The sequence below is a fragment of the Ambystoma mexicanum genome, chromosome 2p (genome assembly GCF_040938575.1).
Source record: "Ambystoma mexicanum isolate Mex_15411 chromosome 2p, UKY_AmexF1_1, whole genome shotgun sequence".
In the NCBI taxonomy this organism is placed as follows: Eukaryota; Metazoa; Chordata; class Amphibia; order Caudata; family Ambystomatidae; genus Ambystoma; species Ambystoma mexicanum.
This window is the reverse complement of record NC_090923.1, coordinates 664,530,590-664,548,786: the sequence shown is the minus strand read 5'-3', so window position 1 is coordinate 664,548,786 and position 18,197 is coordinate 664,530,590. Positions and strand designations below refer to the sequence as shown.

General features: G+C 43.7%; 1 protein-coding gene across 1 annotated transcript in view; it reads right to left on the bottom strand.

Moving 5' to 3' along the window:
* The window catches only part of LOC138566671 (sushi domain-containing protein 6-like), an 81,309-nt gene that overhangs the window by 28,929 nt on the left and 34,183 nt on the right, over positions 1 to 18,197 (bottom strand). The window contains exons 2-3 of the mRNA XM_069644237.1: positions 13,800 to 13,942; positions 13,280 to 13,489 (exon numbers count right to left, since the gene is read on the bottom strand). Of these exons, the coding sequence (XP_069500338.1) occupies positions 13,280 to 13,489; positions 13,800 to 13,911 (322 nt within the window). The 5' untranslated portion in view covers positions 13,912 to 13,942. The remainder of the gene's footprint in view (positions 1 to 13,279; positions 13,490 to 13,799; positions 13,943 to 18,197) is intronic.

The following is an 18,197-nucleotide window of genomic DNA, read 5'->3' as shown; positions in this document are numbered from 1 at the left end:
AAAGTGGGTCCATTTCTGCCATAGATTTCTCTTAACAGATTCTGCCTCAGTCAAAGCTGTATCAAGAATAGTTCTGTTTGAGACTGCGTTGCCAAGACTGTAGTATTCCCATCTCAGTTTACCCTGCTCACTAACAGTCACTCTGGCCAGGTGACTGTGGTAGGGCAAAGTCACATGTTGCATCTAGCTGTCTAACAGATAGGGGAAGGAATGAGGCTGGTCTCTTGGAATTTTAATAGGATAAAACATCCCTGGAAGACACATGCCAATGTTGAAACATTTGGCAAAAGTGGATGGAAATGCATTTTACCTGGAGATAACCACTTGGAGTATAGCAACAGAGAATAGATCCTTAATAAAAAAGGAAATAGATCTTCTAGATCTTCAGTTGTTACTAAGCGTAGCGGTGTGGTAATATAGTTTTGAAAGAACTACAGAGATGGTGCAATGCACCATTGTGGACAAGGGATGCATTGTACTAGCAGAGGACAAGAGACATTTAGGCTCCAAACTCTGAAGTGGGGGATTTTATTGACGTAATCTTTAATGAGCTGAATAAACTGTGTGTAGTATATTCTAGGAAGGCCCTTACATGGCTCTGTTCCGCACTATTGATAAAATCTCCCAATCTGCAACTCCTTTTTTCCGAGCATTCTTTAAACTTAGGACACATGGCACCAGCGTAAAACCTTGGCCAGCTGCTGCATTCTTTTCCAATCCCAATAGTACTCACTTACGATGGCCCGCGACTATGGATATTGTTAGAGGTGAGGGTTTAGGAAAGTCATTTTAAAGCATGCATATTCCTAGGTGTGGGAAGTTGCAGATTGGTGTTCAATCTCCTAGCAGTGAAGTGCCAAGTCTGTACAATTAACAAATTAGTTAGTGTTTTTAATGAAGACATACCAGATGAGGATTAACTTTTTGGGGGCGGGGGAGGGGGGTTCTAAAGGACTATTAGAGGTAGTATTAAGCCAAGAAGAGTTTACACTGAAGGCTATATGCAGAAGACCAAGATATAGCTCAGAGAAACAAAGTGTGAGCTAAACTTTGTTAGCCAATTAAGCAGAGACACAGGTTTACACCAGGCAGGTCTTTTGGGGAAATGTTGGGTAGGCTACTAGCAGCTCACTGGCGACAGGGAAACTAAATGAACTAATAAGGGAATCAGTTCTGGACTTTTTGATTATTACTTCATTCAGTATTTAGCTTGGGCGGTGCCAGAGGAAGGTGATCTGTGAGACTTCTTCCCAAATCTCAATATCGCCCATTTAGGGCCAGAGAACTGTCAGCTTCAAGCTTCTAAGGTACATTTGAGGAACTTTGCACAGCCTTCAAGTTAAACTTGGAAAAACAGTGAAGGATAGAGAGGCAGTTGACGTTTAAAAAACCATGGCCTTCTCTGTTCCAGTTAAGGAAAAAAGATCCATGATGGGTGATCTCAAATGAACCAAGCCAAACTAGGCCTCCCATTTGCTGTGCCAATTTCTGCCCATGGGACAAAGTCCCGTCTGACCACAATGGTGGTGTTGAGTCATGATGCAATGCCTGTGGTTGGGGTGATATCTCCTGAATACTCCCACCATGCCATGCACGAAAGGCAGGGGGCTCAAGTTAAAGCATGGATGTTCCTGCCCTTGTTAAGGGAATCAAGGAGTCCACCAGCGTCTGCACACTCTAATCCCCTTGCACGGGTAGAGTAGCCCACTCCTATACCAAGCAATTTAGATGGACCCACAAGCTAGGCCAGGAAAACCGAGAGTCAACCAGTCCCCCATACCAGCAATCTAAGTGGGAGTTAGGAACTCCCAGGTAGCAGATGTGGTTCTTGATTTCAGTCCAGCAGACACCAGAGACTCATCCACCCCAGAGAACTAGGTCTCCAAGGTTTCCTATACCAAACCTGCACACCAGAGTTTCCTTACTTGGAGGGTAGGGCAGAGCATGGCAGGCAGAAAGGACTGCCAAGAGGGACAATCCAGAGTTGCACACATGGCTTCAAACAATCCCCAGGGGGGTACAATTAGACAGGCCATCTTGGCTGCCATATCCGAGAGGTCGAATGGCATGGTCAAAGCCTAATCAAATCCCAATTAGAAGGAAGAAGTCACTGGAATTTACAGCAGAGGTGAACAGAAAGAGCTGCAAAAGTAACAAAAAGATGGAGCCTGGAGGAGTCTTAGGAGCACTTGAGGGAGTCAGGAATCCAAGGTGGGTGGCCAGGGGGCAGACCCTGCAGGCAGCGAATTAGGACGCCCAACAGGATTGGAGGAGAATGCTCGGAGAATTGGAAGACAATGCCCAGAGGGCTGGGGAGATCTATCCAGATGCATGGGGAGGAGGGTGGGAAGGGAAGGAGCCCAAACGCGTGAGTGTGGGATGATAGTAAATCATTCCCACATTCAGGGATTAGAAAGCCCTGACGGTTACATGAAGTGCCCAAAAAAGGAGGGGGATGGAGGGAGAAGATAGGTCCGCTGGTGTGAAGACAACAAAGGTGTGGATAAGACCTGAAGACACAGAAATTACTCAGATTTGGAGGTATATGGCAACATCAGGAAGTCGAAGAGTGACGGGATAGTAAGTAGTGAAGGGGAAACATGGAGTAACATCAAGGAGGAAGTGGTCGAAGAAATTGAAGCTAAGGGATAGAGCGGTGTTTGCCAAGGAGGAGGTGAAAAATTCACTTCAGAAGAAAGGTAGGACAACAGGGATCCAAAAGGTTCAAAGGGGTAGACCAACATGGGACTGCGAAACAAGACTTGAGGGAAGACACTTGGGAAGGGAGATTGGCGCAGGTGACAAAGAAGCAGCCCTAGGAGAGGAAGTCAACAAGCATACCGATAGCCCAGTAAAGCTTCCGAGCATCATGTGGCTTCAATCGTCTGAAGGTCTGCCACTCATGACCCAGGTACTAGTCCAGAGTTGACAACTAAGACGGAGCCAATGAACAAAATCCTCCTAGCCCCCCCCCAAGAGCTGTTTGAAAAGGGCTTGGGAAGATCCAAAAAGATGAGACAGATCAGGAGACCCTGAAGCCAGAGGCCAGAGACTACCTGGAGAGAAACCAGGAAAGACCCAACAGTGGACTTACTCAGAAATGGTAGAGCTATTTGAACACTTTACTTTCCTGTGAAACACATGTTTCCCAAAGAACTATCCCACTACTGGAGACTAACCACCCTAATAACCTTTACTTGAAATGAGATGCAGTTTGTTCATTTGGCCCAATATTCCACTCATTGATTTATGAAATGTATTCCCAAGTCTTGTTGAACATAAGCCACCCAACAGTCCAATATCATTACTCAACATGCATCTGTTCAATTTCTTTGCATAGAGATAGGATGGATTCATACGTTAAACCTTCTCAAAGTCAACCAGGTCTGATTCATTAAAGGGAGTCATTACCACAATAATGACATGGGGAGCTACAAGACATGATCCACCCAAGAGACGGTATCCAGCCATGTGCCATAATAAGAATAGAGTAATGAAGCATTTGATTGGGTGGGTTGAAATGCCAATTCTGACGCAATTGAATCTTTGGACCCCCTTACTCACGGTGGAGTCCTTTGCACAGACCAAATTGCAATCCGTGGCTTGCACAGACAATGTCCCTTGAGAAGATCATGCCTCAGGGTTGCACTTTTTTCACCATACCTCGTTAACTTGGCTATGGAATTTTTAACCATAGGGTTCAGCAGTCACAAGGGTATTGTTGGATTGAAATACAAGGAATAAACCTCAAAGTACCATTATATTGAGACAATCTCCTGGTGCTGCTCTCCGCACTGGAGACGTCTTTGCCTGCTGTTATCGCTGCCTTTAGTAGCAGGTCTTAGGTACGTTTTAAGTAAGTCCGGTCTACTTCATCTTACTCTTGCCAATCAGTTTCAGAATCTAAGCTTCAAATGGGTATTCTGGAAGCGAGGGCTTTCACCCATCTTCAGATCAAGATATCAAAAGTACAACAACAGAATCCTGCACAACACTATAAAACCAGTTATGGACACGTGTGCTAATTTGCAAGAGGTGGGGACATCTATACTGTAGTGGGAGGCAAGATCCACAATATCTAAAAAGGAGTACTATGTTTTTTGCATGGGACCGCACCCTCTCCCAAAAGCTGCTAAATCTGTGGAGGTTGTCAAGATGCTACTGTGGGATGGAAAGAATGAAGGGGCGGTGAGTTCTAATGGAGTGCATTTTGAAAAGCGCTGCCGAGGGAAGGTGCTCCATCTTCTAACATGAGGAATCCATTCTCCTTATTCTCTCGCCATGCTGGCTGGCGACAGATAGTAACCATGATCAGGAGTGGGTGCATATGGAGATGAATTTGAGGGAATTTTTGTCATTAGATAAACCCATTCCCTGTGACTCGAGTCATTTAAAATCAAAAGATGTGTGATCAGGGTGATATGATTGGGTATTAAGCGCATTATAAATAACCTGAGGTTTGTAAGCGAGGACCCGGGGATCGAACCTGTGATTCTCTGTGTCGTCTTGCTTCCAAGGCGATCATATGTTGCCCCTGAGCTATCCTCCGGAGTGTGGCAGTTTCACAAGGCTTGTGAGGTGCTCGCTGCACGACAACCACCAAGATGCTCACCTGGATAGTGTGTGCTGGAACCTGCCAACAGCACAGGAGGAGACACTTTGGCTGAAGGGGGTGGGGGGGCAGAAAGTGGAGCATCTCTCCATGCTCATGAGGATGAGATAGCACCCTCTGCCAATTGGGGCTGCTGTTGGAGCTGCAGCGGAGATGGAGCAGTGGCCTCCAATGTGCTCTAAGGAGGCAACAAGGAGCACAGTGCTCCTTGCTTTGAGTCAGTGTGCTTACAGTCACCTAAATATATATATATATATATATATATATATATATATATATATATATATATATATATATATATATATATATATATATATATATATATTTTTTTTTTTTTTTTTTTTTTTTAAACGCCTGCTCATTTACCTGTGCTGAATTTTGCATTCACACAGTAAAAGCTCACAAATGCCATATAATCACAATGGAGCGAGCAGAGGCCAGGGAGGAAGATCAACAGGGTTGCCTTGTGTTAGGGAGAATTCTCATAAATGTGCTAATTCCCTTCACCTTAGAGACCCCCAGAAACTTTGCTGAATTTTGAGGACTTGGAGAGTGTGAGCCTTTTCCCCCCACTCTCTCATGCATTTTGATGTGTGTTTTACTCTTGTGTTCTTGGATTATGGAGTTTTAGACAACTCCATAGGCATCATCTGTTCATGTGTGTTACACAGCACCCTCAGTTCAGTAACACAGGGAAGCCTTTTTTAGGCTGTCCCAAGGTTTCAATGCCTTCTCTGGGATAAACTGTTTCCCAGAGAATTATAGGTATTGCTCCACACTTCAGGAACTGCGCCACACTGAATATTTATGAAATTGTTGGTGTTTATTAAAGTAAATAGTATTGCCCTTTATGGATAACACGTGTTTCGACACACCCGTGTCTTTTTCAAATCAGGGCTAATGACAGAACTAAGGTATAACATTTGATATATTCATGTGGTGAAGAGTCACAAATCATATGCATTTCAATCATAGAACATGGTAAAAAAAAAAGAGATAGAACCATAACAGATGATCAAACATAATATAGTGTAATCACAGAAAAATAAGGAGGGGTGAAGGGTGAGGAGGTTAAGGGTAAGTCGAAATGAAAAACAGGGGGGTGGGGGGGAAAATGGAGCCAATTATATAAAACACATTAGTGTGGTGTCAAATATTATTTGGATAAATTCTATGTAGTTTTGCCCATGGTGGACTTACCTAAATTCCAAAGTCAAGGAGTTTCAATTAAGTGAAACACAAAATCACGGGATAAATCCCCCTATAAGAAGTCATTCCAAAAAATCATAAGTTATTGTGTAGTTTGAAAAATCTACAAATGGACCAGTCCATAGTTATCAAAGAAGCAGACAAAGGGGGGAAAATAATTATGGATTGTGCAGACTACATACAGATGGCCGAGAATCACATTACAATCCCCCTTTGTTATGAGGAACTCCGGACCAACCCTACTATAGAAATCAAACATTGGAGCAAATCAAAACTTGGGAAAGGAAAGGCCTCATTACTGAAAGTGAAAAAGCCTATTTAACTGTCTCGCACCCTCTGGTTCCAACTATTTACTTTTTACCAAAGGTGCACAAAGCATTCAATATAATTCCGAAAGGGAGACCAATTGTCAGGGGTATTGGTTGGGCCACGAAAAAAAAAAAAAAAAAAAGAATCAGTGAGTACATTGATAACATACTAAATCCACACGTACCTGAAATTAGAGCTTTTTGCAAAGATTCTACTGAGTCATTCAAAAACTTCAATCCATCCGTTGGAATGATACATATATACTTGTCACATGGGATGTCCGAGCCCTGTATACCTCGATTAAGCACGAGGCAGCCATTGAAACTATAGATTACACATTCCATGGGGAAACTGCTTCACACTACCATTACGTGACCATGCTGAAAGAAATGCTAACAACAACATTTTTCTCTTTGACAAAAGATACTTCAAGCAGATACAGGGAGTAGCTATGGGCGTAAAATACGCACCGGCTCTTGCTAACCCATTTATGAGTAAATTTGAGGATAAATATGTCTTTACGGAACCCTAATGCTCAAGAAAAAATTGTGATGTGGACCAGATTTATTGATGACATTTTACTTATCTGGAATGGGAATGACCAAGAACTAACCAAATTCAGAGATCGCTAAAACAACAATATAGATGGGATATTTCTCTCAGGACCATCGAGTAACACCAGTTTAGACTTCCTTGATCTCACAATATATGTGATGGATGGCAAACTTTTGACGAAAACTTTCCGGAAACCAACAGAGGCTAACTCAACCTTATTTGCAACAAGTTGTCATCGGAAATCAGTGATGATGAATATACCAAAGGGAGAATTTGTGAGAGCTCGGAGAAATTGTAGTAACACTAGTGACTTTGTCCAGGAATGTGACCTTTTGAAATACAGATATCACCAGAGAGGCTATAACAATGTATTGATGTGGCACAAGCAAAAGTTGGTACCATGAATAGGAACATAATCCTATACGAACTGAGAATCAGAACAAAGTAAGTTTCATCACAACCTTCTCCCACGATAATTTTGAAATCAGAAAAATAAAAACTGGCATTTACTTAAACTTGATGACCACCTCAAGACCTTATTGATGATAAACCGCAACTAATTTTCAAGAAAGCCAGATCCCTGAAAAACATCCTTAGCCCATCCTTACTCCCTAAATTACCAACACCCAGATCAGAATTATGGCTACCAAATCGACCAATAGGATTCAGGAAGTGTGGATCATGCAATATGTGTAAATTAGCATACACAAACACGGAGATCTTCACGGACTCAAGAGGAAGAATTTTTCCAATTAAGGACACTATTAATTGTCGCAGTAAATATATTGTCTATGCGATAATATGTACATGTTCACGGATATATATTGGCAGCAATATACGGGAACTCGGGTATAGAATACGTGAACATATGTATGCTATGAGTAAAGTTGACTCCATATTACCACTTGCACAACACTGGCAAACCAAGCATCAATTGGATGACAAAATGAATGAGGTTCATTGGACTCAGACAGGCTTCCCTGGGCGAGAGTGGCGGAGATGGAGAAACCCTCCTTCGCCAGTGTGAAGCCCATATCATCTGTAGATTCAAAGCAACGGAGTTTGGTCTGAACCAAGACCAGGAGATGGCGCATTTTCTCCAAGGAATAATTTGTTCTTTATAATGTGTATGAATAATTGTCATGCAAAATGCATTTAATCTTTTTTGAAGAAATTTTCTTGGACGTACCAATTTTAAATTTTGGTCAACATATTCAATATGATGTATTATTTATGCTGTTTTTATTGTAACACATTCATTGCCTTACGAAATATGTCTTGCTCACTAAATACATAGACTTACTATACACACTACATATAATCTATATTACAATTCTTGACTAGATTCACCAGAGAAACCTAGAATAAGGTTCTGTGTTCAGTAGTTTTTGCCCACTACCTGTGTTAGGTATCCCTTTTGTTTACTGTTCCGTAAACATTTTCTTAACACATTTTTTGCATATTGCAGCTAACAAGTCCTTGGGAACTTCCCATTTACCACTTCATGAGTTTTTCAGCATCGTTTTGTCTCACGAGCCCAAAACATGGCGCTCACTTTTTTGCCTGACTCTTTGAATGGGACCGATCAGAAATAGTAGTAGGACTTTAGGTTGCCTGGACAACCTTTGTAAACTGAGCCAGTGCAGCGTTCTGCACAACCCAGACGGCATCAGACTTCATACAACCGGGAGGTAGGCTCCAGCTCCAATAAACTTTCGTTTCATTTAGGAGGCTGTTTTTAGTCATATATATCATTTCTTGCGGACGATTGAGACTTTAGTGTCTCCTCACACGGCTGCAATCACATTTGTTTATCTTGCCATTTTCCGGATGGCATTTTGTGCGTATCTACTTCCTAACTTTCTGTTAATGGCAATTTACAGTTCCCTAATAGTGCAGTATTGTCATATTTCTTTTTCCATCTACCTTTGTTGCACTTACTGATGGGCGGGTGAAAAAAAAAAACGCAGCACCACGCCGCTACGGCTTAAACGCACATATATTTAAATATATATTTAGCCCGCTCTTTCGACGATCTTTTGCGCTCGTTGCTACATGATGGTATTAAACTGGTTGGGAATAGCCAACAGGCCTTATGGGTCTAATGCAGTAGACGTTAGAGGGATGTGCCCCCCCTTTTTTGATTAACAAGCCATGTGCTCCCCAAACTACACAATAACTATGATTCTTTGGCATGACTTCTTATAGGGGGATTTATCCCGTGATTTTGTGTTTCACTTAATTGAAACTCCTTGACTTTGAAATTTAGGTAAGTCCGCCATGGGCAAAATTACATATCATTTATCCAAATAATATTTGACACCAAGCTAATGTGTTTTATATAATTGGCTCCATGCCTTCATTAATGATATTGTTTTTGCATATTTTTCTCTCCATTTTTACCACCGTTTTTCATTTCGACTTGCCCTTAACCTCCTCACCCTTCACCACTCCTTATTTTTCTGTGATTACACTATATTATGTTTGATCATCTGTTATGGTTCTGTCTTTTTGTTTTACCATGTTCTATGATTGAAATGCATATTTGATTTGTGACTCTTCACCACATGAATATATCAAATGTTATAATGTTATACCTTAGTTCTGTCATTAGCCCCGATTTGAAAAAGACACGGGTGTGTCGAAACACGTGTTATCCATAAAGGGCAATACTATTTACTTTAATAAACACCAACAATTTGACAAATATTCAGTGTGGCGCAGTTCCTGAAGTGTGGAGCAGCACCAATAATTGTTGTTCCAAGGGGTCGGGGTCACTAAGTGCCCCTTTTCTTGCTTCACACAAACTGCGACACCAGAAGACTTTGAACAAAAACCAGGCGCATGGAAATTCTTTAAGTTGGTACAAAACAAACCCCAGATCTGTGATATAACCTGTTTCCCAGAGAATGTAATGTTAAATTGACTTTACTAGTCTTTTTAAATTCCTAGACCCTGCACACACTATCTTATAATAGAGTGCTGGAGGAGTTACTTAGTATCCCCTGTGTCTAGAAACTCATGGAGCAGTCAAATGCTACCCTTTCCTATCGAAACGGCTGGTGGCAGTGGTTTTACAACGAACTACCATGATTTTTCCCGACCACGAACACGGTTCTCTAAAAATCGCAGGAGCTAGGTTTTTCAAGATGGCGCCCGAGCCTCCTTTGTTTAAACGGGTCCCGGTCTTCTTTTTTCGCCATTTCCTTTTGGAAAGGTCCTTCTAGAGTTTGTCCCTGCACGCGAAACTAGGTTTGGTCCCTTTGTTTCTATGCCTTTGGCAGGCTTCAGGACAGAAGACCACCTCTGGCGTTTGAGTGTCTGGGGTGGGCAGGAAGTGAGGGAGGTGCCCCAAACTCCCTGTGCTTAGTCTCCTAGGAGACCCAAATGCACTCTAGTGTGATTGGCTGGCTGACTGTGGGGCATGGACAGCCACCCTGCTGGGAGAGTGGCAGCTAGGCTGGAATGAAAGGGAGAAAACTGTTTAAAAAGGCGAGTGTCTTGGACTGAAAGGCAGAGTCGACCAGTGGAACGAAAGAACCGAAGACGAGCTTGAAGAGGACGGCTGCTGCAACTACTGGACCGTTGGTTTGCCCGGTGGAGCCCTGCTGAAGGTCTGAATCGCGAAGTTCACCTCGACAGAGACGCCCCTTCAAGGACGACTTCTTCCTTTGAGTTGGTGGGATCAATTAACTCGTAAGCCACCTGGATACCATTCTCGAAGCTAGTTAGGATTAACCAAGGAGAAGGACACCAGCTTGTGTGCTTGAAGAACAGCAACCGGAATCGTAGATTTGCCAATTTGCCGGCTTTGTGATACGGCCCCGTGCAATGCAGGAGTCCCCCCGACTTCCTCCCTCTTGTCCCGACAACAGAGGCTCAGGAACAGCGAGATCTGCAGGAACTGCCAGGAACAGAAGTCTTCAGCTGCATCTTTTTCTTAAATATAAAAGGTACTGTGAAAACCTGACCGAGAGAACTCTCTCACCGTGAAAGTTTGTGGAACTTTGGAAACTTGCAGTCCTAATCAGCTTGTGATCCTACATATGAACCTTTCTTCCGTGAACTACTTCTAAGAACCGTGGCAAAGACTTTTGTGTTTTAAATACCAGAACATTTTTTTAGTTATACAAGACACTAGCCCATTGACTTTGGCCTACCCATTGCATTGAATCAACTCCTCTGGTGAACTGAAACTATTTGCACTGTTTTAAAGTAACTGTAATGTTCGTTTTTTATCAACTTATGCCTTTTTGCTCCTACTTCAATGCTATTTTGCTCCGACTTCAAGGAAGCTCAATTGCTTAGTAATCTGTATTGTAGTATAATTTGTGTGATATTTGGTTGCCTCATTTAGTGAATGCTTTTGAAAAGATTGTGTAATAAATTAATAATTGTTTTACCAAGAAACCGAGTATAATTGTCTATCTGAATACTTGCTATTGTAGAGCTTTGTGTAACACCCTTACAAGCTCACATTCCCTCTTCAGATAAGCGCGCTGCTCAGCTCGCTACCAAAAACTGTGTGGTACAGACTTATACCAAAGGTTGGTTTTGCTTATACCTGTAGTCCTAATTGTGTGTAGTGGTCCCAGAGGGTACTGCATACAATCTTTGCCTAACACCTTGGGCCATGTAGGTGGACTTGTGTGTTGTCAGAGTAGTTACTTTATTGTGCCATAGCCAATTTGAAAAGGTTACGTTCACCCATTATGGCAACAGGGACAGCAGCTGGGAGTGGCATAACATGTCAGGATCAGAGAATGTGGAGGGTGCATGGTGGGAGGTAGAAGTTGGACCGAGAAATGCTCAAAGGAGGAGGGAGGAATTTAAATTGGAGGGGAAGGTTTGCTGATGTATCTTTGCAGAGCGTGAGACAAACACCACTGCTTCTTTTGGCGAGATGAGGAAAGTGCAAAAAAGGAGGAAAAGCCAGTGGGAAGGCAGGGTGGCAGTGTCGTGGGTGGGAAGCCATGGTTCAGCAGAGTAGGAAGTTGAGAAGAGGGCGAGCCGAGAGACCGGGGGCAAGGGATGAGGCGCAAGTTTTGCAGGAGCATAGTAGGCAAGGAGTTATGGGGCACAAGAAATTACATTTTCAAGCTGCGGTTCGTACATGCATTTTGAATAGATCAAATATAATATTTTGATTAGGGTGGGGGCTAGGGTCTCACTGGTGTTTTGACAACAGTTCAAGAAATTTTCTAGATAGTTTTATCTCCTACACAATGTAGCTTCATTGTGAGGTAAACCCACATTTAAAATATGGCACACAAAGGCCTTAATTGTAAATCTTGTAAATCATGAATTAAGGATCAGATTTGAAGGAGGACAGGCTGCTTTCCTTTGAAGATTTTCCAGCCGATTGAAAGACCCATCCAATCCATTTGACAGCTTGTTTGTTCCACATGAAAATCAGCTCACCATTTTCAGATTATATATACACAAGAAAACTGTTGGGGAACTCTGGGTCAATGCCTGACTGCTAACTGCTAGGGGGTGCGGTACCAAACTCTGCGAGGGACATTCTGAATGTGTGCTAATGTAGAGTTTGCAGAGCAATCTAAATAGGCTGACTCAACAGGAGACCCATCATCTTCTCTGGTCCCTGGGATGAATACTGCTTTGCAAGCAGAGTGCTTCTGATACATATTTGGCCTGCTAAAAATTGTGGCGGATTTCAGTGTTGCGATGAACATGTGAGAATTCTAGAGCAAAGTACTCTTGTGCGGATACAATTCTTGCCTGTAGGACCTTGTCCTAGTGATCAACCCTTGGTAAGCTTCAACCCTTGCTGAACCTCCAATCGGTGGACCAATCGTGGCTAGATGAGGAATAAAAAGAAAGTTGCCCAGTCTAGAAGTCATTTAGGAAACCATTATGCAACGATGGCGTATAATGCCTGATGCAGCCATTAGCTGGAGAGAAGGTCTTGCATGAGAAAGAAGTGACTTCTTAGACCTGTACGAGGCCATTGGATGAATTCATTACCTTGGCTGCCTTCCCACACCATCTCCTCTTCACCCTGCTCCCTTCCATACACCCTGTCCTGCCCATGTGCAAAAGGGTTGCTGCCAGTCCTGAATGTTGCGTCTTGTGGTGAATTGGTACAACATTGTTACAGCGACAGTCATTTTTTTCTATTTTTTTTTTTCGAATTTTCTTTTACGAAACAAAATTCGGAAAATATAGGGGGTAAAGTCATAAAGGATAAAAAAAAAAAAATAGGAACCCTAAAAAATTAAATTCAATGTTTTTCATAAAAAATAAATGTCAAGGGAAAAAAGAAGTCTGGAAAGAAAAGACAGTCGATGTAATAACAGAACTGTTGTATTGTTTAAATGAACAAATAAACAGGCTACCTGTCTGCCTACTGTTAGACCAAGTCAAAATACCCCAGCCATTGTTGTGCCTTCATTTTGCCAGGCTGTTTTAACTCTTGATGAGCCAATGTTGTGACTTCACCATAGATGTCCTATTCTACATAGGAATTCATTGGTTTCTGCAATAATCACGTGAAAACTTTATGAAAAAAAAGGCAATAAGTACGGCAAGAGTGTCAAAGGCTCAAACACGCAGGAAAGAAATGGCACTGACCTGGTGACGGACGACAGAGAACATTCGCCACAGGGCTCCACTTTCCCTGGCTACACCGAGCACTGATCACGGGTGCACTTAGAGTATAGCCGCCATCACAATAATACTCCACCTCGGAGCCAGCAAAGAACTGCATACCATCTAGAACAGGCCAACATCCGTAGGAGCAGACAAAGCCACCATGCTTTGGGGCTGGCGGCCTGGGACACACTGGAAGTAAGAGTATAGCATGGTTAAGATGTACAGATTGTAGGGGTGCTCACACATGGCAGCAGATTCAAGTAAAAATGCAATCAAGTTTACAGAAATGGGGTTCAGGGGCAGTGAGCAGGGATCATGTGGACAACATCCCCTTCGGTAGCACATAAAGCTGCAGGCCCGTGGGCAATTGACCAAAGTCCCCAGAAAGGCTAGAAGGTTAATGACATCCTCCAAAACAAACACACCCCACAAATTCTATCCATTCACCCAAGGTGTAGACAGTGCGTAGGCCTAGAAGAGAACTAATGGGATGATTTACCGCTAATCTTGGAGAACACCGATGCACCATTGCACAGCACCACAAGTAGGGCAAGAGTTACAGAGATGCACCACAAGCAATGTCGACCATGCACTTCTCGGCTTCCCAACATGGTTCTGTTACTTCCGGGGATTACACAAGATCTAGAAAAGAATAAAGCGACAAAACATTAAAACCGCATGGTATGTACGAGTAGTGTTGCCAGATGCAGGTCGCAAGACAGAAGAGGAAGAAGTACGAAATAAGCTATCACTAACAAACGAGCAGAGCCTCATTGCGTGGCACACACCGAGGGCACTGATCGAAGGGACTATTCGCTAGTCAGTATGGCAATGGTCGAGGCCCTGGTGGTTCAGGGATTATGGTCCACGTTCGGCCCAGTCAAAGGGCATGGCTGCTACCATGCAACTATGTAAAATGTAAATTGGCCATACATACAAAGGCTTCTGCCACTTCAGCAGCCTCTTGGCTTGCAGTTTTGGATGGAAGGGAAGGTTAGAGGGTGGTGAAGGTAGGCACCTAGGAGGCATTTGAGATGAAGATTTGAAGAACCAGTAAATCTAAGATTTGACAATCTAATGAGGGGGAACTTGCATTACAGGATTGTGTCAGCACCCGGGGAGAAGAAAAGGCCAATGGTAAGCTCTAGGCAAGTTAGGAGTCAACCTAGGCCAACACAGTAATGATGGGCGATCTGCCAGCAGTGAGTTATGCACCATCTGATCTACTGTTTAATAGCATATTAAATTACAGTGTTGCAAGGTGCTGCAAACTGCAGCCACTGCAGCATCCCAACAGGCGAGACTGCATCGTAATTGGGTGCCATCCTGTGTGCCCCTCACTCTGGCTTCTCCCCTGGTCTTGTGGAACAGACTACCTAAAGAGTCGAGTCTGAATTACTACACTGTTGTGTAGCACCAGGGGTGACAGGCCTGTAGCGAAATCTGGCGATTTCCCGATAGGCCTCTGCACCCTGGACCTCTTGAATGGTAATCTCTTTTATTTCCAGATTTTCTCAAAGGAAAAGAGTTGGGCTTGCTGAAAATGATTAATATTGAGCCACTTTGAACAGTATTGGTTCCCAGCCCACACCAGTGTAGCAGAAGAAGGAACTATACAGCATGCACAACGTGCCAGTCAGCATCACGTTAAAGTCGTGCGTGCCATCCAAATGCATTCCCAGTTTTAAAATTGGCAAGGGCCCATTTGAGTGGCGAGATGTGGTGTGGTGTGTTGTGGCTAGCTTACCAGCACTGGGAAGAATACTTCTTGAGCCAGTCCCCTGCAAACAGACACATAATCGAAGGGAAACCGGGTGCACAGGAACACCGAGAGAGGGCAAAGTAGGGTGAAGCGATCCCCCGTTTTTTTTGGCCTCACATTGACAAACATTTGACAATTGTGAGTAATGAATGAACAATGGATCAATTGTTTGCACAATATACACACACGCACACACACACACACACACACAATATATATATATGGAGAATTCATACAGCAGTGACAAGTTAAGGCAGATTTCAAAACAAAGTAGTAAATACCTGTAACGTGGTTTAGCTAGATCATTTTAAAGCCGAGATTGTACTTTTGTTGATGCTCTAGCAAACATAGTGTGAAAAGCTTCATTAAACCGTAACTTTCTGTAAAATTATAATATGATAGAATGCACCATTTTCAGCCTAGTCAGACATGCCACCCATTAACCATGATTTGGAGTCCATCTCCAGTGCCAAGCCACAGGAGCAAAGAATTGTGGGTATGTAAATTAGCACAAAAGCAAGCCTTTAGCTCAAGACACTTTCCTGCCTTACAGGGTATTGCTATTTTACAAATTACTTCAGCCCAAGGCAGTTCAAGGCTGCAGACAACTGCATATCCCACACAACAGGAGAGAAAACAGGGGTATAATAAACATTGCTTGCAGTCAGTGCTAAACGATTCCCAAGACCCACCACAAGATTTCTCTACAGCTCCAAAGTGGCTTAGCCGTGATAAAACATTTTAGCAATGGCACAGGTTTCCTGTGGCAGCCAGTGGACGAGCCAGTGACCGAGTGTCCCATTTATACATAGGCCATCACTGCTGCTCTGCCACGCAGAGCACTCCACATTAGGGGCAATCGGCAAGACAGAATTAAATTGACCTACTGTCTTCAGGGTTAGAGGTCATGCGTGCCCTTCTGTGGGTTTCTCTCTGGCACGAGACCCAGTGGACCTCCATTCCTGTAGGCAGTAGATTGCACCTGGGAATACTGGCCCACTGGAAGTCACGAGAGCATCATAGTAAGAAAGACACATTGCTTCCTATGAGCTGCCTGAAGGCGCCCAGTGCAGTCAAGCCGAGTGTTACGTGTCTTGCGGAGGTTGTGGTGTGCGTCGTCGGGCCAACCGCAGAAGAAGCCGCTGCCTATACGGTATCACAAACCTTTCTGCACAGACTATTCCAGGTAAAGCAACAACTAAGACCATGACTTAGAATCTAAGAAAGGGCATGCCACACGGAAAATCTGTTACACGTGCGGACACACAAACACCCCGGTCCATGAGGTGCCCCCCCACCCACAAGGGTGGGGGTTAAGTGTAAACAACACGTCCCCTTTGTAGAGGGGAAAATCACCAACTATTAGCAATCTGATAGGGGCGAAGGCCTCTCTTCCAGACCAGGGGAATGAAGTGGCAGTAGTTTCCCTTAATGGCTCAAATTCAGATTTGGGCGACATAGATAACTCTCTACTGCAACTGTGGTATAGCGGTAACAGGGCCACTGTTAACACCACTAACATGGGGGGCAGTGGGGAGGTAGTTATAGGTGGTGATATGGTCATCGGAGCATTTGCCCCACCCTCACCCATTCTTCCACCTGTTCCCCCACAGGAAGCAAGTGATTACCTCTCGGTTTCGCAAGACCTATTCCCAACCCCATTGCACGAAGAAGCTTAGCCAAATCCAGTATGCGGCAGTGACGATTCTAGCCAAACGACCACTAAATAAAACCACTGACGTGGTGCACTGGCAATCAGTATACTGCTCAAACTGTGTGGGGTTATTTTGGAAAGCGTACAAAAAAAAAAAAATAGGGCCGAGCGGCTTCATGGAATGGTTGTGTCAGAATTACTACTGGATATAACAGAGCCGACAATCTCAGGTTTAAATGGCGGCCTGAGCAAAATCATGCTGAACCTTGCAGCCCCCAAGGCTTTGACCCAAACATAGGAAAATCCTCCCCAAATCTTGTATCCACAAAGGAGAGCAGGCTAGAAAAGCAGGCAAAAGCTTGCCGTATTGCGCGTCAGAGCAGAGATTTTCCCTCACAGACTGACGTTTCAGCACCTGAGCGCTTGAATGCAACTATTATTTCGACATACCTGTGGAAAGAAAAGAAAGACAAGAAGAGAGCTGTATGAAAACGGAAAAGACTGCATACGTCAGCGAGCACGCTAACAAGCTGGTTACTGGCGGACGAAAATCAGCTAGTGGAACCATTGGGTATCAAAGATACCAAGACTGCCCCTGTGGCACGCAGTGATTGCCAGCTGCCGATTAGGCAAAGTATGCCAAACGTGTTAAGCCAAATACAGCCGATACCTAGACCGAGTGAAAATGGAGTTTCACTTGTGCCAGCGGCAGCAGGCGCAACTCCGGAATGTGAGCCTTTGCATCGTGGACCACGCCTTCTTTTTTTTTTTAAGACAAACTTATCAGACCCGTTAACAGTATTCAACAAGCTCCTTGCTTCGAGTACTCCTCTTCTGAATTTTGTTGAACCAATGGCCTCAAAGGGTGGAAACTACATAAGGGTTCACTGAGAACCCCAGAAGTGACTGCCCTTGTCAGATCACATCAGGCATCCATTCTTAAGGTAGGCTATGTGGTGATCTGCCCATCCCACGTACCCCATAAGAAGCAAGACGACATGAAGCTTTTCTCGCAGATTGCAAAAGGCGGTTGACTAGCCAAGCAAGTGGGACTGTAGGGAAGGAGCAGACGATCATCTTTATCAGAAGATGCATTGGATTGGGAGTGGTTTTAAAAAAAAATCTGACAGTAGGTGATCTTTGAAGATAGCGTCATGGAATACTTGAGGGTATAGTCACTTGCTAGCACAGAACGGTTCTCTCCCACTACTGTGGGAGCATGATATATTTGTAAAGGCGACTTGCGCTAACAAAATCAATCCAATTAGAGTGCTACGTTTCAGGAATTTCCTGGGAAGGGCCCTTGTGGGGGTAGAAGGCACCATTCATTCTAAAGTGGATGCATTGCCATCATTCACAAAATAAATGTCTGCATTAGAGTAATTTCGCACCTTCAGATTCCATCGGCTGAACTATCAGTTAAGCTACCTATCTTACCCAATCAAACTGCCACCATCCACCCAATCTACAGGGCCCCGGGA